The 23,764-nt window shown below is 35.9% G+C and overlaps 1 protein-coding gene across 1 annotated transcript in view; it reads right to left on the bottom strand.

Annotated features, from left to right (window-relative positions):
- Nucleotides 1–23,533, bottom strand: part of Sod1 (Superoxide dismutase 1) — a 55,193-nt gene extending 31,660 nt beyond the window's left edge. The window contains exons 1-2 of the mRNA XM_090377388.1: nt 23,367–23,533; nt 4,435–4,531 (exon numbers count right to left, since the gene is read on the bottom strand). Coding sequence (XP_090233514.1) covers nt 4,435–4,531; nt 23,367–23,438 — 169 coding nt within the window. The 5' untranslated portion in view covers nt 23,439–23,533. The remainder of the gene's footprint in view (nt 1–4,434; nt 4,532–23,366) is intronic.
- Nucleotides 23,534–23,764: the final 231 nt, after the last annotated feature.

The raw sequence follows: 23,764 nt of genomic DNA, 5'->3' as shown, positions 1-23,764 counted from the left end.
ATTGAGGGTTCTCTTGGTGACCCCATCCCAGGCTTTATCAATGATCCTGAGGCTGTTTACGATATGGAAATGATTTTTCCAAAACTCTCAGAGGGTAAGGTTAGTTCCTTCTGTCACCTCGAAGCATCGCTGAAACAGTGCCTTGACGTAAAGCTTTTTAAAGTTCGAAATGACCTGCTGATCCATGGGCTGGAGTAATGTTGGGAGGAAGGAACTTGACCTTAATGAACTCTAATTCTTCCAGTAAGTCGTCCAAGGCCTGGAGGATGAGCAGGAGCATTATCCATAACCAGCAAGACTTTGAGTGGCAGTTTTTTTTCTAAAAGGTATTTCTTCACTGTAGGACTGAAGACCTCGTTGATCCACTCAACGAACAAGACACGAGTGACCCAAGCCTTGCTGTTGGACCTCCACATAACGTTTAACTGGCTCTTCTGCACTTCGCATTTCTTGAAGGCTTGTGGATTCTCAGAATGATACATGAGCAGGGGCTTGACTTCGAAATCACTGCTTGCATTAGCACACAGCAAGAGGGTGAGACGATCTTTCATGGGCTTGTGACCGAGCATTGCATTCTCTTCTGCTGTAATGTAGGTCCTCTTTGGCATCTTTTTCCAAAAAAGCCCCATCTCGTTGCAATTAAAAACTTGCTGCGGCAGGTAACACTCAGAAACCATGAGCTTCTGGAACTCTGCAACGAACGCCTCAGCGTCCGAACTTGCAGCCTCTCCGTGCCTCACAACACTATGGATGCCACCACTTCTCTTAAAGTTATCAAACCATCCCCTGCTCGCCTTGAAGCCTTCTTCGTTTTCTGTAGACGTACCTGGCAGTTTACTTACAAGGTCGGCATACAAGGCCTTTCCCTTCTCACAGATCAAGTTCTCGGTCACAGTATCACCTGCTAGTTGCTTTTTGTTTATTCACACCAAAAGCAACTTTTCTACATCTTCCAGAAAAGATGGCCGTTGCTTTGATATTCTCGTGACCCCTTTTGCTACATCTAGTCCCCTTAGTTTTCTTCTTTAATATTGTGCAAATCGTTGACGTAGACTTCTTATAAAATCTTGCGATGGCAGCCACTTTCATACCTTGTTCGTGCTTCCTGATGATTTCCTTCTTAATTTCTACCGTAATTATCTCCTTACCACCTTCCTTTTCAACCCTTTTTTTCATTGGGGCCATTTTTATAGTGTACAGTTAATAAAGAACAGTCACTATATTTGAACACAAAATAAAAAAGATGTTTTACGCACATACACGTGGTCACAATGCTAGCACAAATGTTGACTGTATACAAATGAGGTATGCCGACTGAGACCGATCATGCGAGACGATTACCCACAATCCTGATCAGCATGTGATCACGTGACACTCGGCAGACAATTTTTAGGGAATAAAGCACAATTAGAAAATGAGGAGGCACCTTTGATACACATAAACAAAGCTGCTCGTGTGTAGCAACTGAATAAACACCGTAAAGGCAGAGACACATTATTAACACCTCAACATTTTACTAAAGCACATTTCTAGGGGTTACTACCATAAAACAATTTCCAGTTGCATTCCTGCTAGTGGAATATGTTATAAACTGGTAGTAAACCCAATCTAATTGCATTTGTGATTATACCAATAGCTGGAATTGTTGGTTTTTATGTTATTATGGTGAAATTGTTTCCCCTTCACTGATATAAAAAACAAATAAATTTCAGAATCTTCTCTTCATTCCTATCATGTTGCATCCGGTTGGGGTGATTCTGCGTTTGACTGCCATTTCTTGAAAACACAAAGGTAAATCATGCATAAGTGAATTCGGTTCGTGTTATATAAGATAACTTCCCCTATTTATAAATCGTGTATGATCGAATTCGTGTAGTGTAAACATGTGTTATACAAGGTGCTATTTATCAAATTTATTAAAAATTTTGGCTCGTCTTGCAAAACACTCACAGACCAAGTTACTCGCAATCCAAGGTACCACTGTAATTTATTCCTCAAAGTTACCGGAGAATAAAGAACACAGATGTTGCACCAAGCTGCAAGAGGCAATTCAGTCACACATCCAGCACAGTGGGTGTCAAAAGGCAACATTGTTGCACAACACCTGCACATAGTTCATTTTCCTGCAACCAGAGCTCACTAAAACACATTCTGATCTCTCATGCTTTTTCCTTTTCCCAAAAATGAACCAACACTATAAGGTTGCCTTTCACAGAAAAGAGAACTCCAGATGATCTCCATGCAGTCCAACCAGGTGTACCAGATCTGCTAGCCAGCAATTATACCAATAAGAATCTTTTGCTACAGTTATGCAAAGTGCATTACTGCTCAAGGAGGCTATATCTAGGTTTGAGGGTATCTCCAGAAGGGCAATAGTATCTTTGATGATTCCTTGTGTGTGTGTCCTAGATGCAGGGAGAGCAAAAAATTAAGCATAAACTCAATTGGATGAGATTGATACCCTGAAGAAAAGGGACCTGGAAGAAATTAAATTAGAGGAAGCTCATCAAATACTGAAACTATTTTGGAGCCTTTTCACTTGCATATGGATGCAAGTGAAAAGTATCAGGGACAAAAGTCACTATAAACAAGATGTTTAATTCTGAGTGACTCAATTTCAGAGAAAAAAAAAAATTATATATATATATGGATAGAACAAGACTAGGGACCAAGGTTAATGAAATCATAGGGCAATTATCTTTTTAACTGACTAAAAGGGACATTGTTATACATGAAAGGAATTAACAATTCCTGCATAAGAGATTAATTCAAAGTGATGTGATGTTGAGAAAAAGTTAAACTATAACAAGGTGATAGTTTCTGAATACCCAATAAATTCTGTAACCTTAGTTGTAAGAAGATATTAAAAGTGAAATTGAAAACCTTTTTTCTTCTTTGGCAATGAGAAACTCAACCTTGTATACAGGTAGTTCGACTTGACAAGTTAATTCACTCCTAATGTGTCGTAAAGCAAGAATTCGTTTCCCATACATAGACGTAATGTTCTAAACACTGTTATATTCTCAACAATAAAATTTGACCATAGTAATGTTAAATAAAGGTTAACAAAACAATAGTTTATGCTTAAACAATGATTTATCCAAAGAAATGAACATAGCTACAAAATCAAGCAAATTATAAATTATTTTTGTCATACAAATGTTAAAGAACGTTTATTCTTCATCATCGGTCAATGAAGAATGAGATCATGTTTGCTTATGATCATTTTGTTTCCAATGTTATTCCTCTTCACTGTTTTTTTTATTATTAAAATCTCTCTGTAGTATTACCTTGTTTAGGCATACTGTACAGTATTAATAATAAGTTGGATAAATTTGAAATAAGCAAGACAGTGAAAATGAGCAACACTAACGTCAGTGTGGTAACTGCTTTATGTTATGCAAGTCAGTGAGATGCTCTCATCTGCCTGAACAAAAACTTACAGTACTACATGTAGCTATAGAATATTAAGTACTGTACTATTGTATAGCTACGCAAGTGGCTTGAAATGCTGTATTTATGAATGTTTAGCATTTATTTATTGCAATTAATATTTGATTTTGTTGATACTTAAAAAAAAAAAACTCAAACCCAGGAACTCTTAAAGCAGGAACTGCCTGTAATTATAAGAAAATAGCATTCTGAGAGGGTTTGACATTAACCAAGTTTAAGAAAAAGAGCCATCCATCAACAAATAGCTGATGAGCAAATGGACCAAAACAAGACAAGATGAAAACTTAGTTACAAGACCTTACAAGAATAAAGTTTCTAATAAAATGTGGGAAAAACTGGAATAAAGGAAACTCAACTGCAGTTTTTCAGAACACTTTTTCATAACTGTCAGTAGATGAGTGATATAAACATGGACCGATATCAACAGAATCCACAATGGCAACTGTTAGAGGTTACAAGGTAACGTAAACTGGACGTCAGTTTCTCTAGCAATTTATACTGGTCATCGCAATTTCAGAGCAAATAATTCTTTGAGCCAATGCTGGTTGTGAAAAAAAGTCTGTGCAATAGAAAAGTGACAGAACAAGTGCAATTAAAAAGTGCCGCAAAAATAGCAGTTAATTTGAGACCTATCAATCTCTTTGCAACAAAAAATAAGGTATCAAGTGTGAAATTTAGAATCTCACACCTAAAAATCAGTTTCTCAGCTTTACAAAGTCTTATTTATTACAAGTAGCAATATAAATTAATTTCAGCACCACTGGCTTAAAACAATTCATTAGAGACCTACTAAAACCCAAACCAAATGCAAAATGCTGATTTAATATTCAAGAAATTGGAAGATTCTAGGAATTAGATTCTTTTAAAAACAATGCTATAATCAGAGCAATTTAAAATTTTATAGGTTTTATCCAACAAACATTGCTAAATTCTTCAAAAATTCTGATTTAATGTCTATGCAGCTTAACAGTTTATACATACCATTAGTATTATCTCCAAACTCATGAACATGAAATCCATGCAGCCCTTTGTTTAGCCCATTTATATCACCACTGATAGAAACTGGGGCATCAGGAGTCTGTAAATGGATTAAATTAGGAAACATTCATTCAGTTAGATATCTTATTAACAGCTTTAATTAATTAAAATCTTTCCTATAAATAATCATTTTAAAATCACAATTCACAGCCACTTAAAATTCATTGACTGGGTTGCTAAAGTAAAAGGTAACTAGGGCCATGAAAGGATCAATATATTGTCTATAAATTAGATGTATTCTGTGCCAGTTGTATGTGGGGGAGAATAAATATTTCCTTGTGTAGGAAGGAAATACATGAGAATGGCTACCTAGAGTCAAGGGCTGCCACCCAAAGTATTAGAACTTAGTAAGCCATACCTTAGGTATTGTTTTTATCTCTATAGTCCATGCCATGGAGTGTCAAGGTCTAGTACGTTATGCAGGTATTTATAATTCAGTGATAAACACGTGTATACAAGAATTTACTTTAAAAATGGAGGTTTTCATTGTCACATTAACCTTTTCTATACCACTATTCACTGAAACAAATTGGGGGGGGGGGGGTCCAAACAATAGATTTTAGTACAATATATGGTTGAAGGTTGAGAAGACATACTTGCTGATAATGGCCTTGAATTTCTGTAAACTATTTTTTGGGAAATACATTTTAAAGAATTGTTCCATGAAACAGAAAGAATAGATAAAGAAATGGAAAAGCTAAGCCTGTGAGCTTGGAGTTGAACAGTAATTGAACATTGAGTAACTGAGAGACAGGTTGCAGTTTTAAATACTGATGCAATTACAGATACCAGTTCAGAAGAACAATAACTCGTGAAAATCTGTTGACAAGGCACATAACAGAACTAAACACCCGTGTGATAGGGAACAGAGTTTGTAATAGATGGATCATTAATTAACCTGACTGCTCTTATTTGGATTGTTTAGGAGCACCACCTTACATGTGGAAATAATATTCTATAGTAGGGAAGATTTAAATATTAATTTCTCATTATAAAAACTAAGTGCAGCTTTTATTCTATTCTTCAAAGCTATTTTTCTGGCCAACATATATTATAAATTATCTATAATTACTCTGAAATACATAAGATATGGCAGCATTTACCTGAATGGTGAATTTACTATTTAGGTCTATTTCTAGACATATGAAACAACCTTCAAATATACATTCAGTCATTATGACCACCCCATCTGTAATGGAGTATGCTGCACAGCTCACAGTATAAGAAGCCAAACAGCTTTATGCAACACAGCAGTGGTAATTTGCATCTGGTTATGCAAGTTAAAGTAATAAAGGAGCAATTATGAAATGTAGTAAAGATATCAAAGTTTCAAAAAGTATGATTGTGGGAGATCATGCATTGGGCACTTCCAGATTGGAAATGACACATTTTGTGGGTTGCTCATGGCACACTGTGGTAAAGGTGTACAAAGAATGATGTTGAATGAGTCAAACCAACCATCTTCTGCCAACAGAACTGTAAAGATTATACAAGGTGGATGTTTGTGGTGAGCAAAGGGTGCAGCATGTTGTAGGGGGTTCAACAGCAGGTCAGTGCAACAGTTAATTGCAATACAATATGGGAAATGCAAGAACAATATCCCAAACGGCAATGTGTTGCACACTCAGATATATGGGTTCCACAACAGACAACTCATGGCTCACCTGCTCCTCACTGACCATCACCACTGACAGTGAATGCTGTTATGTCAACGTGCTATGTTGGACACTGGAGAACTGGAAATGAGTGTGCAGGTTGGACGGGTCCAAATACCTGGTGCAACACGAGTCCATGGCCCCCATCGTGCATGCTAGCCAGACAGGTGGCAGTGGTTGCTTAAATACAGGACTTATTTTGCTGGCAAGAACTACGATCTCTGGTGCACGTGGACCATTTCACTGGTGAGGTTTGCCAGCGGCTCTTAGGAGACCACTTGCACCCCCGCCATGTTGCATTTTTCCAAGACAAAAATGGGATCTTACGAGAAGATAATGCATTGTCATCAGGCCTACAATGTGCACAAGTGCCGCAATGAACACAGTAATAGTATCACCCATCCCGATTAGCCTCCAAATCTGTCTAACCTCAATCCAATTAAACAGTATGGGATGTTTCTGAATGGGAAGCGAGGTGTATTGATAAGCATCCATCATCAATTTCGGCACTCCGGAAAGCCTTGCAGCAGGTAGCATGGATCCCTACAAACATCTTGTGGATGTCAATGCCTAGGTGAATAGTGGCCCAACATGGCATTAGATGGGTGGTCACAATTCAGTGATCACTGAATTGTTTAATTCTGATATGTACGATTGATACTGAAATACCAAAGTTATGTTAAAAAAGGTAGTCCTAAGGCCATTTCTTTACAATTATAAACAATATAAAGCAGTGGTGTCCAAACTTTCCCATTACAGGGACCGTATTCAAAGTTAATTTATTTTTCGGGCCACACAGCAATTCGAGAAAAAAAAAAAAAAATTGTGCCACATTTTCCATATCTTGTTACTCGTAAAAGTTTCTATTTTCACATTATCATTTTTTTCTTTTCAAGCTGTATAAAAAAAATGCAAATTCCCAGTACTTTTATGTGCAACAAATCTGTCAGTGATTTATTTTTGAGATTTTATTAAAATTATGACTTACTTTTGTTTTTTTTTTAATACTTTAGTTTGTTTGAAATACTTTTGTTTTAAAAAAAATACTTTACTTTTGGTTTTAAATGCTCCTTTTAGAAAATTTATAACCTGAAACGGATCACTGCTTTTCAATATTAAGGTGAATAAATAATGATAAACCTAAAATTGAAATATTTGAAAATTTTATAAAGTACAATACAAAATAACATTTACCAGACAAAACTTAACATTTAATGAGATGACTAAGGCTGGATATTTTTAAATAACTGTTCAAAATTTGGTTGCAAATTTGTGACACCAATCTCGATACATAATGAAGATTATGTCCTGATGGTATTTCTCAATGGAGCTCCAGGTCCTGATGGTATTTCTCCACTTGTTCTCAAAACCTGCACTCCTGAACTTACTCCAGTTCTATGCCATCTTTATTCACTTTCTTATTCCAAAAGGCATTTTTCCTTCTGCTTGGAAATTTGCTCATATCCAGCCAGTTCCTAAAAAGGGTGACAAATCCCTCCCATCCAATTACTTCTATTCTTTCTAAAGTAATGGAAAAATCACTTAACTGTCAACTCAATCTAGAAACCTTCCATCTGATCAATGATCGTCAGTGTTGATCCACAGGTGATATTCTGGCCTATGTTACCAATTTATGAACAGATTAAATGGAAAAGTTTGGTGAAACAAGCAGTTGCTCTTGACATTTCGAAGAGTTTCTATCATGTTTGGCATAGAGATCTTCTAAACAAGCTTCCATCTTATGGTTTTTCAACTGTTCTTTGTAATTGGTTATCCAGTTTTTTTCTGACTGCTCACGGAGGGTGATGGTAGATGGCTCTCGTCTTTAACTTCACTGCTAATGCTGATGTCCCCCAAAGTTCAGTTCTTCCCCTCCATTCTTTTCCTCTTGTATATTAATGACCTTCTTTCATTGACCAGAAATCCTATCCATAATTTTGCTGACGATAGCACATTGCATTCCACTTTGAGAAACCTTGCCCTGCTCAATCAGCTTAAACTTCTCTAATATCCGCTACCAATTCCATAAATGCCAATCTCCAGGTAATTCTCCAGTGGAGAAAAGACAACTTAGTTGATTTCAATCCTTCTAAAACTCAGTCCTGTCTTATCTTTGGCAACACTCCGATTTCTAAGCAAGATGATAAATCTCTTTTGGGGATTACCCTGACTTCTAATCCCTCTTGGTACAAGCACATTACAAATATTGCTTCCTCTGATTCCAAAACTTTTGCTCTCGGCGTTACTTTTCTTACAAACAGCTGTTCATTCTATACAAATTGCAAATCCACCATGGAAGTATCTGTAGAAAAGGCAGCACGCCTTTTCTACAGATACTTCCATGGGCACTGTTCTTCTGAATTGACTTCTATAATTCTCACTCTTTCAGAACAGTTCAAACACATGCCACCACCACCAGCCAACATCCATTTACTGTCCAACTTCAAACTCACAGAACCAAAAACTTTTCATCTTCCTTGTTTATTCATTCAACTGCTGTTTTCTGGAACAACCTTCCTTCATACACATTTCCTAAAAATTACATTCTACAGAAGTTCAAGTCTAATGTCAACAAATATCTTCTCAACCTCCAATCCATGCATGGTATTATAGGTTCTAAATACCTCTCGTGTTTGGGGTTTTCATTAAGAAAAAATTAAAATGCTCATGTTATTCTGTTGTTTTAAATATTTGATTTCACGAGTGAAAAAATCTGCTTGCAAACATACGTTGATCTGAACAAAGTATCCATTTTCTTTTATTGGCAGAAAATGTTCAGATGGGCCTTGTAGAATTCAAATAGTTTATTTTTGCAGTCTCTATACTTATTTTTGAATCATATTTTGGCTTGAAGATCAATAATTTTAAGTTTCAATCTGGGATTGTAGTTTTCAGCCATAGAAATTAAATGGGTTCTCAAACAAAAGCTTGTTTTTTCATGGGATTTTATATCAGAAAATCTACTTTCAAACTTGTCAAAAAAATAACTGTAATAACAAAAGTCAACGATTCATTGGAAATGTTTCTCCTTTAGTTCAGTACAGCATTCAACGGTTGGACACCACTGATATAAAGCAATATTATATTGCTTTATACTGTTTATAATTTACCATGGAGGTATAATACTGCTTCTGTGTGTATCTTAATGGAATTTAATAGCCTGAATACTTTTAATATATCTTAATATTGATATAATACAGAGTGTATTACAATTTAAGGCAATGTTTGCACTCTGATAAATAACCAGTGCCTGCATTAGAAGCTTTATGCTGCCCACAAACATGCAAATGAATTAGCAAAGATAGGAAAGAGGAAAACAATTTACTAATTTTATTCATTCCACATGAGTTTTCACCATGTCACTGAAGCTCTGAATGGTTTAATATTCAATCAGACTGAAAAATATTTTATGCACATACATTTCTGTTAACCTTATCCAGTTTTACTGATATTCTTTAGTACATATCTACAAATAAATTAAGTTGTGGATTTTGTATATGAATAACAATGCCTACCAGCCAAATTAATTTTTTTCACTTCTACATTACATTTACAATAAACTGAGGTAAAGAAACAAAAAGGTTTACATATATGCATATTTATTATTAATGTAGATTAATTTTAAAATTATATTTAATTACCTCATTGTTCCTACTTTCACTCCAGCAAGATTAAAATGAACTGTTTGGATTATTTGCTATACTAGCAAGTCAACAATGTTGCCATCTGGCTAGTGATTCAAAGTGATTCAATTAAAATTGATTTTTTTTCCCCACTAGAAATACTAATTAATCAACCTATTTAACTGAAGTACAGTAGAACATCAGTTATCCGAAATAATTTGAAAGGCTGGTTTTTTTTTTTTATTAAAGAAAATATTTGAGACAAATTTATGTTACAAGAGTATTTGTCTGATTTTTTACTTCGTATATCAGGTGAAACGTTGGATTAGGAACCATCAGTGATAAAGTTTAGTCATTCACTTCCATGAACCCAATTTTCCACAGCATTTTGTGTTCTTCATTTCATGTCATGTTAGCTCAGGATTTGGTACATATAGTATCATCCTGAACAATTTATTGTTTTTCTCCGTTTTTTTTACAATAAAATGTCAACAAAAAGAAACAGCACTAAAATGGACAGAAAAACAAGGAGAATGCGATCTAATCAAAGTGATATTGTTAAGGAACTTTAGATTTAGTAGCAAAAAAAAGTCACAACAAACAAAACAATTGAACATTTTAAAAATTAATTTTTTTCCATAAAATTTGTAGTAAAATACCTATCCGAATACATGTAGCTATGTGAATTTTTATGTATAAGTTATTATCATCATCATTAGCCATATGGTGCAAGGAAGCCCGAGGGAAGCCCAAGTTACCCTGAGAGAGAGAGAGAGAGAGAGAGAGAGAGAGAGAGAGAGAGAAAATCACCAAGGAAGAGAATGATGATATCCAGCAGCTCAGGACTCTGGGTGTGCCAAGCCCATACCCACTAGATATGAGCCCCTAGGGTTATTATTTTGTTTAATTAAATAAATTAAGTTTTTTTCACAATATTTAAAGCTTTTCTTTTACTTTAATACAGGGTTTCCAAAACTTTTCCAAGCACAGACCAGTATTTGCAGATTTTTTCTGCAGCCCACCTATAGCTATAAATTAATGTATTTTCAATAATTATATTCTTAGGTTCAAGAAATAATGACACTACCATTAGGACATTTAACATACCAGTAATAATACAAGTAGATATTTATTAACATCAGTAAATATAAATAAAAGATAGGTAATTCATTTCTTTGTTTATTATAAAAAATACATAAAACTGAAATATTTTAGGAAAGGAAACATTCTTAGTTTTATGTAGGCATATTTCATATAAATTGTTTGCAGACCAGTACCAGACCACACTTTGGGAAACCCTGCCTGATTATCTAAAAATTTGGCTATCCAGAAGAGGTTTGACAATTATTCCGAATAATTGATGCTCTACTGTAATTGAATTATGAGAGGTGATTATTTAATTTGTGGACTGGTGCAAGATTTTAATGTTTACCATGCAAACTTTTCATAACTTTCACTAGAGGCACTCTCCCTGATCACTACTGAGCAGACTGTGCACGTATGCCAGTACTTGTCAAGAGTGTTACATGGGAGTTTTTTTTTAGCCGCGCGTCACTGACAATCGTTTTGAAGCAAGTATCATGTCGGATATACAGATTAAACAGCAATATGTGATTCATTGTGTCACAATACATCGGAAACAGTTAAAAGATATGAATGAAGCATATGGTATTGAGTATCTTGGTAGAACAGCCATATTTAAGTGTCACAAGCTATTTAGCAAAGGCATGAGTCAGTTGTAGATGACCCAAGACTTGGTCATTCTTCCTCCTGAAGAGTTGTTGCTGAGCAAATTGCAAAGGCCAAGGAAATCTTGGATGAAGACAGGCAATTACACTTTATGATTAACTGTTAGAATGTTCATTTCATATGGTAGTGCTCACAATATTGTGAAAGATCACCTGAAATATTGCAAATCTGTGCCTGCTGGATTCCATACAATTTAACTCCAGAATAAAAACAGCAAAGAATAGATGCGCAAAAAAAATGCTTGTTTGTTTTGAAACATAGGGTCAAAACTTCTTAAATCAAACAGTGACTTGTGATGAAACTTAGATTTTTCACTATGATCCAGAGACCAAAACAACAGTCAAGTAAGTGAAAGCATTCTGATTCACCAGGACCTAAGAAATTGAGATTCTCGTGCAGCTGACAAACAAATGGTTCTTATGTTTTCTGACATATAAAAGGCATTCTTGTTGCACATTTTGTGCCTCGTGGACAACTATGAATAAGGACACATTCTGAGGTTCTCAGTCAAACTGTGCTGCGCTATTCGTGAGAAATGTCTAAGAACTTTCCAGTGTGAAGTGGTTTCTCCATCAAGACAATGCCAGGGCCCCATACAGCTAATATTGTGCAGCCAGTGATCACTGGCTTAAGTGCAGAGGTTCTGCCACATCCCTCCCTTATTCAGACGTGTTTCCATGTCTGAATAAAGTTTTGAAAAGCAAGTGTTTCGTGTCACACATATGACTGCAGAGCCATAATGTTTATTTGGTTTTTAGAAGCATTAGCAACTAAGGCCATATTGTTCTAAGGATATGCGGTGGTCATCCCCTGACCTTTCCACATCCTCCGTATTTGGTGGTCACTGGCTCAAACCCCAGTCTAATCAAGAAGCGTGTGCTATGATGCACTGCTGCTGCTCCTGCCCACTTGGCTACGGAGGCGCCAGAGCCATAATGGAAGCACTTCAGTGTTTAGAAAAATGGCTTTCGAGAAGAGTACATAGAAGCATTTAATGCATGGGTACAATGGTGGCAAAAGTACAAAGTTAAGAGTATTTCAAGAAGAAATCCACAGAAGATTCAGATGACAATATAAGATTTTACACCAGTCCGCAAATTAAATGATCACCCCTTGTAGGAGGTCTTTTTTAGTTGAAAAAGACCAAAACTAATAAAACAAATCAATAACTAAAAGTGAAATTAATAAAATTTTGTCATTATTCAGGCAGGATTGGTATAACAATCCAGAATGCCAAGGACAGCAACCATATGCATATTTACAATTTCCACCCAATTATGGATCAATGTAAAGTACCCTAAGTACTCTTAAATTTAGATAAATCTAGATATTCTCCTAAATTTGATTATTGCATGTCATTTAAATTACTGTGAACTCTCTTTAAATTATTTACTTGTTTAATTATTGCTTTGTTTTAAATTGACAGGTTACACCCTGGTATGAATGAATGGAACAAAAAAAAGTATAAAAAACTTGTAAAATGTAAAAACTATAAGATGTTGCCTTTCAAATGTACAGTAAAAAAACTATAAAATATATAAAAAAGTATGCAAACCAATGATATAAATAGCATGTTCTATTCCAGCCACTTCACCAGATAGACTGGTGGCCACAGGAACCTTATGGACCCCAAGGTCATCCATGCTGTTTGCTGTTCCTAGCCAGCATAGTGTGGGATGCTGACACTGGCCAGGATGGGACCTTCATCCCAGGTATGACAACTCCACCAGCACAGCTCAGCTGCTATTAGGCCTTCCTAGTCACACTCCCTTGTGTGGTCCTTTGCCTCCACTGCCTGTGTGAGAAGGGGGTGATGACTGATCTCCTCCCCCTTCACTGGTGGAGCTTGGGCCTGGTCCATTGACTTGGGGTCATCTTTTCTATGGACACCATATGTCTTGTCTTTTCTCCCAGCCTTCAGAGTCCCCCCCTTCTAACTTACAACCAAATCATCTCAATTGTCTAAGCCCTACACCCAAAAACTTAATAACATCAAATCGTATAACTGGTACTACTTTTAGCTGACCCCTATCTATAGCATTGGGTTATTTTTTTTAGCCACTGGGGCCCAGCAGCTAAATGACCAGGGGAACAATGGTACACTATACTACACATACAAAATCCATACACCTTTAAACCTCTGGCATTGACAGTGTCATTTCACACCCACAATGTATACTATGTGGAGATGGGGGAACCCCTGGTGCCATTTGATACTAAACACTCAAATTTAGGGGTTTTGGTATTTAGGTTAAAGTGTTTATGTTTCAGTGCAAGGAGACATCACTGCAGTGTCTCAGTGTACTGAAAGAGTGATAACAGCAGAAAAAAAAAAATCTGTTTGGTCATATTAGTTAAGCACTTAATTTAAATTTATTTATATTTTGTATAGGTTTTATCAATTTAATGTTTTTGGATAATTCTGAATAATCTGAAACAGGCTGGCTTTAACTGCAATCAGACAGAGCCCTATCTGAAAGCAAAATATATCAAAGAAAAATCTCATTTTTTCCCTAAAACCAATATGGAAACCAAAGATTTTTTTTATAATCACAAGAGGTTTGATTATCATATATGCAATCTCCTAATTCTTGGCGTGCCAACTTTTTTTTTTTTTTTTTTTGTTAGTTGGCACATTGGCATCTGGCCATATTGCACCTAAGGTTTTTGCATTTTCTACTCTGATCGAAGGCGGGATTCAAACCCGCAACCTTTGGGGTGCCAACTGATACTTTACTATACCTGTGTCATACACTTCTGTGATCTAAATTAGATTAGAAGTCCCAGGTATGTGTCTTCTAGTCTTGGTATACTCCAATGGCTGGATCCTGTTCACTGTGGCAATATGATCTTGCAGCATTTTGAATATCTCCTGTCCAGAGTCCCCAAGTTGAAGCAAATGAACCATTGTCATCACTTCATCAGAATCTGTTGTCTCTACAATATGCTTTAAAACTAAAATCCCTGCCAGACCACCCCATGTGGACAACCATTTTCATTCTGGAAAAATGTGTAAAACATTCACTAGTGCCAAATGTCCATTTGGCATTTGTATCGAAGGGCTACTCAGATTTAGATACTGTGGTACACAGGGGATTGCCCTATCACCACGGCAATCCCCTCCACCCTCGCATGTTCATGTTCCAGCCTGCAACTTCTTAAAACTAGAGAAAAGACAGCATTCCTTCTGTCTACCTGTAACTCTACTCAGCAACCAAGCTGAGTATTCTGACTTGTTGCCTGTCTACATATATGGTACTATCAGAACTGTCTGTGAAATCTGCATCTTTCTTCTATGACATCTGACCAGATTACCCCCCTGAATGTAAGTGTATTCACTGCAGAGTTGCAAACAATTGAGCTAGCCTTGGATCACATACATGCCAACATTGAAAATGAATTATGTATACTAATTCTGACTTCATTGTAGGCCTTAATGATGAGTGGTATTCCTCATAAAGTCCTATCTAGCAGCAGCTATAATTATCTTTTGGAATCCAATTTTTATATTTCTGCTGGATTCACAGTCACACTGAGGTCAGGAGAAATGATTCAGCAGACACTGCAGCCAAATCAACTATGATTCCACCTCTTGCCTGTCAGTCTCCTATAAAACTATCAGCAAGTTAGGCAGCTTGAAACAAATGAGATTAAACCTATAACTGAACATTGCACAATATAATCTGCATGAACTGTGAAGTCTTACTAGCTCTGCTCTGCATAGGACAATCATCTTGCATATTCATTGTTGTCAGGACTGATAATACTCCTATGTGTGAGAACTGCAACACTATTTCAACCATAAGTCTTTATTGAAAGTCCCAATTTTATCAATGCACACTGTTTTAATGCTTTTAGCTTTCTGACTGACACAGTGAGCCTATCTGACAAAGAAATTGAAATTTTCCAATTTTTACTTGCTATGAACTTATACAAATATATATATCATTTTTATTATTTACCGTATACATCATTAGTTGTTTTTCTAGATAATTATTAATCTTCTGTATATATACGTATTTATTGACATAGTAACCTATTTTTAGGTTGTCCGTAACTTTTAGCATACTCAGTTCTCAACTTGTTGCATTATGGACTAAGTTGCCAATGCACCATTAAAAATCTAATCAAATAACTTGTCAAAAAATTATCAAATGTGCTAAAGACCTTATTCTTTCAGGACATTGGCTTTTTTAAACTATATTTTTGAACATATAGTCCATAATATGAGAGATGCTTAATGGTGTGCATGGTTTAATCTAACAAATATTTCTTGACTATAGTCTAAGAGTATGAAATAGGTTGAAACAGTGCCATCTGGGTGGTGGTGGTATCCTCTGAAAATAAGTAACAATCTTCACTGGTGAAGTATTACTTATTCAAAGCAGTGCAATAATTTGACATCTTGTTGTGAAGGTATTCACAATATGATATATAATCAAACAATGCATGCATACTACCTGGGTAGTAGAAATGATGGAAAAGCAGTACCAATGTATAAACAACCTCTTTCAACTAAGTTAGCTGATGAAACTAATAAGTTAGTTAAAAGTTGCTCTGAGAAAAAAGTAAATTACTTAAGTGTCTGTTTTAACTATAAATCTTGTACTGCTTTGCATGGAATAAGTTTTTAAAATAAAGAATACTAGAACTGCTAAAGCAACATGTGAAATTAAAAACATTTATTATACTTATGTGCACTTTATGTAATTGATAGATGTTATTGAAAGAACAGCTTCCTATCAAATACAAACCCCAAAAATCTAATCTCTGTGTACTACTGGAATGACATTTTGTACAAGCCTCAATTCACATTCAGAGAAAAGATTACACTTCTGACAAAAACAGTCTTTTTTAAGCAAGAACCTGAAGCCATTAGTCACTTCCAGGAGTTTAGTGACATGTTTACAGGACTAAGAAAATATGCTGAGATCATCAGCAGAGGGGGGGGCACTGTTTACAGCTGAAAACTGTTCTGTAATTGAATAGAGAAAGGAAGACATAACAGGAGAGGAGGGGAGGGGAATGAGGTTATTCTTTTAGAAAAGCATATTGCATCCAGTTGACATGGGTGGCCAGTGCAATGTTTGGTATACAGGAAAACAAAAATGAGAATAGGAGAGCATTAATGACTGTGATAAGTATAACAAACTATACAATGAGAGAGTAGGCAAATAAGCCAGAATTTCTTATAATGGGGGATTTTAACTTTCCAAATATCAAGTGAAACTTGAGCTGATACTCGCATACTAGCAAGACTTGTGAATTTATTGGATGACTTTTTTTTTACAGAAGCATGTTAGAGAAGCAACAATCTTGGTCTGGTTATCAGTAATGAGTCGTCATGCATTAATAAACTGCAGGTAAAAGATCCACTGGGTGGACCTGATAACTTCTGTGCCATGGAAAATAATGAAGTCTAGTTAAAGAAGTAATGCAGAACCATCTAGACAGGAATGCAGTTATAGCATGAATTTGTTACATGGCAATCTTATCTGACTGGATAATGTTAGTTGTAATGCAGCTCCAGTGGTTTCCCCTCAAAGAGCACACTGGTCACTGGGTGGCAGTGATCAGTCTGCCGATGACAGATTTACTTAAATACGCAAGTATTGTCAAGAGTAAAGGGAAGGGCTTTTGCTTTATAAGAATGTGTGACTACAGTGGTCTCAGACAGTTTTTATATTCTATATCATCCCACTGTATAGACCAGCAAATTCTAAATGAAAAGCATTCAGTGATCATAGAATGCTACTAGGCTTTTTATACCAATTAAGAAATACCATTCCAGGCTTAGACATAAATGGATGTCAGATGAACTGTTGAGACATGTGGCAGAGAAGAAAAGTGCATGGGATGCACATAAATTAGCAGGTGGTAGAGAAGCCTATGGTAGATATAAACTAGTCTGCAATCAAGTCACAAAGGAGGTTAGGCAAGCCAAGGCAGATTACAAGACATCTCTGGCAAGAAAACCCAAGAAAAGCAGCACAGACTTCTTTACTTATATTAACAGTAGAAGAAAGGGGTCAAATCACCTTGGTCCATTTGATGTCAATGGTTTAACTGTGATGATCCCACTCAGGTTTCTGGCAAATAAGTATTTTGCACCTACATTCACACATGAGAATTTATTTAGGAAGTGTAATTCCAGAAGGTCATCAAAATCTAAGAGATCTGAATGATTCTGTGATAACCAAGAGGAAAATGGAAGAAAAACTGTTGAAGCTTAACATAAAAATGGCACCTGTTGTGGATGGGATCTATACAATTATATTAATTGAGGCAGCAAAAGAGGTAAGCAAACTGTTTCATAAAGACTTTCATCAACCGGTGAAATACCACCACTTTGCTTATTGTAGGCTTGAAGTGGTGAAACCCATGTTTAGTCTCTAGAGCAAAGTTTCCGGCATCCCCCTCCCCCCATACTTTTCCTTCAACCCATGCACGGTACTAAGTACTATAGGTTTTGATACCTTTCGTGTTTGGGGTTTTCATAAAAAAAAAAAAAAAAATTATGAGAGCATCTTTGGATTCAGGAGAGGTCCTATGTGCAAATGTATCCCAATTCGCAAAGGGAGATCAGAAGGTGATACGAGTAATTACAGACCTGGTAACTTAACTTCTGTTCCATGATGAAGTCTAGTTAAAGTAATGCAGAACCATCTAGACAGGAATGCAATTATACTGCAGTTACAGCATGAATTTATGGGGTAATCTTGTCTGACAAATCTGACTGGATAGTATTAATTGTAATGCAACTCCAGGATAGTGTTAATTGTAATGCAAAAAATAATTCTGATATCACATACTTGGATTTCAGATGTGCTAGAAAAACATTTAATACCCCAGCACATAAAAGACTACTGTACAAATTGAAGCAGTGTCACACTAAGGGCACATTACCGCTATGGATAAAGGGATTGCTGAAGAGAAGACAGTGGTTATTAACAGACAATGCTCTTCTTGGACTAATGTTTATTAGTGGAGTTCCCCAAGGTTCAGTGCTGAGCCCACTGTTTTCTTTATTTATTAATAATACTGATATATCAGGCTTAATGTCAAAGTTTGCAGATGATGACAAGGTTGACAGGGTGGTAACAAGATATAAAAAAATTAGGCAGATAAGCTGAGAAATGGCTGTTGAAGTTTTAACATTGATAAATGCAAGGTGCTACATATGGTTAACAGTAATCCAAGATTAACGTATCAATGAGACAGTATCATGGTGTGATGCCATTCACACCATTATACTATCTGATATTTCACTTAAAGCTGTCCCAGCCAACCCCACTGTCCGTTACACATAATTTAGCAGTACTCTTATATACTCCCTCTGCTGTTTGCCCAAGTACAGGGAGAGAAAAAACCTGCCATGACCAAAAAAAGATTGATATGAACAAATTGAAAAATAATCAAATTACATAAAAAATAAAATATATATAATTAAATTTCGGACAAAGTCCAAACTTCATTGGAAAGATCTGCATCTGTTCAGTCTGTTAGAAAGCCAGCAGTGCCGCCGAGAGCAGAAATTCCATCTGATAGATGAATTTCTGCTAAACAAATAGCTGAGACTACAGACATGTTGGATGTTATTCATGACTTATTACATGAAGAGGCTTTCTGCCAAATAGGTCCCGTGGCTACAGCTTTTGATTAGCATTCAGATCAAAAGCAACAGCCATGATTAGGCCAAATCTTGAGTACTGCATACAGGTCCAGGGGCCTCACTTCAGGAAGGATTTAGATGTGCTAGAATGGGTGCAGAGAATGAAAGGGTGGTCTTCCCAAGGCAAGCTTCACTTTTGAAAATTGCAGCATCTGGAGACTTGGCACCTGCATGATGTGTTTAAGGTTTGTATGGATTTGAGCAAGCAAACAATACTGATGGTACTCTTCATCTTGCTCAGACTATACACATCAAAGGGGCATAAATTCAAATTGGAGAAGGATGGTTACAGGATAGGTCTGTGTAAGTTTGCCTTTGGCCAGCAGGCAATTGATTGCTGGAATAAACTTTCGGCTAAGATTTAGTACTCTGTGCACCCTCTCTACACTCGCCGACATGGGAGTGATTGACGGGTGCTGACTCCACCCAGTGTCACATGTTCTGCTGAACATACGGAAACATCTGGCACGCGTGCCACGCCGTGCGTGTCACCCGTGTTATGAATTTCACTGTTAGAAATGTCACGTGGTGTTACTTGATTAGCATATTATTTAATTTTATCGGTGCGTAATTATAAAACAGAAAAAGAAAAGTTGTTTGGTTTTGGAAAAGGCTGAATAATATGTATATCGGGGGTGTGGGGGCCTCTGCCCCCCCACACCCCCGAAATGGGGGGGGGGCAGATTCCCCCAGAAAAAAAAATCCCCCTATTTGCGTATTCAATTGTTAATGACTTACTCCTTGGTTTCCCTTGGTTGAGACGGGTGTCTGTTGTATTGGGCGATTTTTTTTCCTGAGAAATATTAGTTCGAAAATGTTGGGTTGTTTTGAAAATATAATTCGATTGATGAGGTGAGTGGTTTTCTGTCGTTTTAGCATTTCTGTTGGGCATCAGCAATTTTCAGTGTTGCCCATGGTGTTAACTTTTTTTTCAGTGTTGCACATGGTGTTAATTTTTTTTCTTACATTTCAGATCAGTGATTATTAGATTGCTTGTGATTAATTTTTTGCTTTGCCTTCTTGCTCTTCAACTGATGATTTATTCCTGCAAAATATTAGTGCGAAAGTGTTGGATCGTTTAGAAAACATAATTCGAATGATAAGATGCGTGATTTCTGTCCTTTTAGCATTTCTGTTGACGGGCATCAGCAATTTTCAGTGTTGCACGTGGTGTTAATTTTTGTTACAAATAATACTAATTACTTGTTTTTTCATGATCGGGATCCCGTCTAGTAATGTACAGGCAAGAAGAAGCAAGGGTTGCACGTGGTGCAAATTTTTTTTAAACAAACAAAAAAAAAAAGAAAAGTTGTTTGGTTTTGGAAAAGGCTGAATAATACGTATATCGGGGGTGTGGGGGCAGAAGCCCCCACAGAAACGGGGGTCTGGGCAGAGCCCCCAGAAAAAAAAAAAAACCCTATTTGTGCTAAAAATAATCCCCTATTTAAATTTCCTTAAAAATTACTGTTTTATTTATTTTTTTTTCCTTTTCAGCCAATCTCATTGTTAATGCTTGTAAAATATAGCTTAGAAAAACGTGCATTTTTGTTTGTTTTATTTTTAATAATTGTTCATTTGCCGTTCCTTTTCTTTCGCGAAAATTACCTTTCCTTTTTTTTTTCTTTTCGGTTCTATCCGACTTATTCAAATGTCACGTGATATTTTGTGATCCACAAAAACCGTATTTTTGTAACTTGAAATTATTTTGAAATTATTGGATTTATCCTGTTTTCAGCCGCCGTATTTGTTGCTGTGCCACCTAGTACCGTTTGCCGAGGACAATAGCGGGAACGGAGTGAGTGGGCGGAGTCACAATCCGTCAATCACTGCTTTCCCCCCTCTTCTCCTCGCCGCCATTTTGAAGGGTGCACCATCAACTAAATCTTAACCAAAAACTTTCAACTGTTGTGGAAGTGGGCAGTTTGAATAAATTAAAGGATGAATATTAATTATTGGAGGGAATGGACCAGTGATATGGGAGGTTTTTTTTTTTATATTTTCTTTCTTGATGCTTTATAAGATTGCTTTCTTGCATCATAGATGTAAGAACCACTGTACTAAAGAATAATTAGTTCATAAAATTGCCCACAAATGCAGAACATTAAAAAGTAATTCAGGAATTGTATCCAACAATCTTAATGAAGTGCTACATTAAATAAAGTATTTTCCCAATTACTGTATAAAATATACATCTGAAAAAGTTACTTGTACTTAATCATTTAAACCTCTAATATTACTGCCCATACTTTAATTATGAAACCACATTATGATCAAGTAACATTATACAAACATGTCAGGTTGTTTTAAAAATTAGGTTCTCAAATAGAAATTTCATATTATAATGTACATAAGTTTAATGTATGTTAGATTACCTAAAATATATTTTAGATAACCTAACAAAATATAATCAGATTGCAAAATAACAGTTTATATCTATATTAGGACTTCCATCCATTTTTATAAAATGGATAATAATTAAATGAAAGACCTCTTCATTTAAATATTACATGTTTTATAAAAAAAGGAAATAAGAACAACTTGCATCACATAACTAAGCATGTCTATAGGAAGCAACATACACAGGCTGAGGTCTTCAAATTAGGAAAATTAAGTTTAATTATTAACTCAATGATTAGAATTCATTCAATAATTCATAATTCCCTATTATACAACTTGCAGGTTATTTTTGGATGTCACAAAACATTTTGCCATGCAGGAGAGGCCACACCTCCCATGCAGCTAACAAGTACAACTACTAATGCTTGTTCTGGGGACATCAAGCAGAGTAGATCAGTGCTGGTATTTTAATGATGCCAACTAGTTAGATATTTTGTGCAGACATTTTCTTATCTCAGATTCTATCACAATATGTGCATATACATAAGCACTGTGGGTAGCAAATATTCTCCAAAAGATTATTTCAAAAATTACCCATCTTCATACATATGTAATGCGATTTCCTAATTAAAACACTTTGCATTCCTGAGAAGTGGTTAGTAAACTGTGACTATCCTCTAATACCACTACAGTGGAGAGATGCAGGCCAAAAAATTTTTTTACACATTTGTTACAGTATTACTTATGCAAACTATTTTATATACAGTTAATTATGTATAGTCACATTAAAAGGAAAGTGCTGTATAGTTTTACATTATACAATGATCACAGAGAGAGAGAAAATCGAATCTAACAGGCAGAAAATTGAGTAGGGGTGCCTCAAAATAAAATAAATTACTTAAAGGTGCCATTATTAAAAAAAAAATGATCGAAAACCCACTTCATAAATGCCGAAGTTTTTCAATAACACTCAATTTCCCTTGAAGGTGATATTATGTATAACTATTAACGCTGAACAGAAGTTTCCAAATTCGAGACTGGAATTTAACTTGCACTCCAAATTCGACGGCTCAGAACAAATGAAAATCGCAAGTCCGTGTATCGAGGTTTAATATACTGTATATACATATACACACGCACGCAATATCTTTATAGGAGGGATTCAATCAATCCCATTTCCACTGGACACCATCCCTATTAACTGGGATAAAATAATACACATTTAACATCCCATCAAATGAAACTTCCTCGCTACGCCTGAGTTCCACATTATATTTGCAATAATGCAGAAATTAATGGCATGCAATTAAAATGGAAAGTCGGTTTGAAAATTACCCTGGGAGATGGCAACAGTCCAAGGTCATTAGATACTTACATCATACAGCAAATAACTTCTCCATTTTAAAAGATTAATAATGCAATTTTTTTTTAAATAGAATAACGAATTTAAGGAAGTCTGAAAAATAGTTTTAAACGTATTTACTTCTTGTTTGTACGACTCAATAAAAGATGATGAACGTGCGTGCGGAAGACTGGCAACAACTTCCTTCGGTTTCCTCATTGCAGCTACCTATTAACTCCCTTTAAACATTGAACATATTTATGATCAGTTGATATTTCTCATATTAAGAAAAAAATTTCACGCATTCAAAAATGATTGAAAATGAGATAGCAACTGAATCCGATTTGTACCTTACAATAAACATCGTTTATTTTTAAAAAGGTGTTTTCCGTAGTGAAGGGGGGGGGGGGCGGTAATTATGAACGGTGTACTCCAAATTATTTCTTATTCGAAGTAAGCTACCTTTAACCACAATATTTCTGTAAAGTTATACTTACTTCCTGTATAAAATGAACAACACCGTTCACGCTTTCCCCGCGTAAGACACAAACTGCTTTTACCGGTGCCATTTCTGCTTAAAGATTGCGAAGATAACAACACACAAGAACTCAAAGCATACAACCTCGCCCACCGACTTACACTATGTAATAAACCGCAGACGACTGACCTCTGGTGTAGCCTCCAATAATTCAAATACAGTAATATATTTCTTAATTTCCGAACACATTTCGGTCCAAAAATAAATAAAGAGCAACTAAACAAAATTCGTGAAGAAAGGCGTGAAGGGCCTCTGTAACAATGTAAGCTCTTCACGTCCAGAAAATAGCAAGGCGGTACTAACCAGGTACATCAAAAATTATTGGTAGATTAATGATAACATTAAATGAAATTTTGT

This window comes from Mastigoproctus giganteus, chromosome 7 (assembly GCF_048544385.1).
Source record: "Mastigoproctus giganteus isolate SK-2022 chromosome 7, ASM4854438v1, whole genome shotgun sequence".
In the NCBI taxonomy this organism is placed as follows: Eukaryota; Metazoa; Arthropoda; class Arachnida; order Uropygi; family Thelyphonidae; genus Mastigoproctus; species Mastigoproctus giganteus.
Note: the sequence above shows the minus strand (reverse complement) of the source record. Positions and strands in the feature narration are given on the sequence as shown.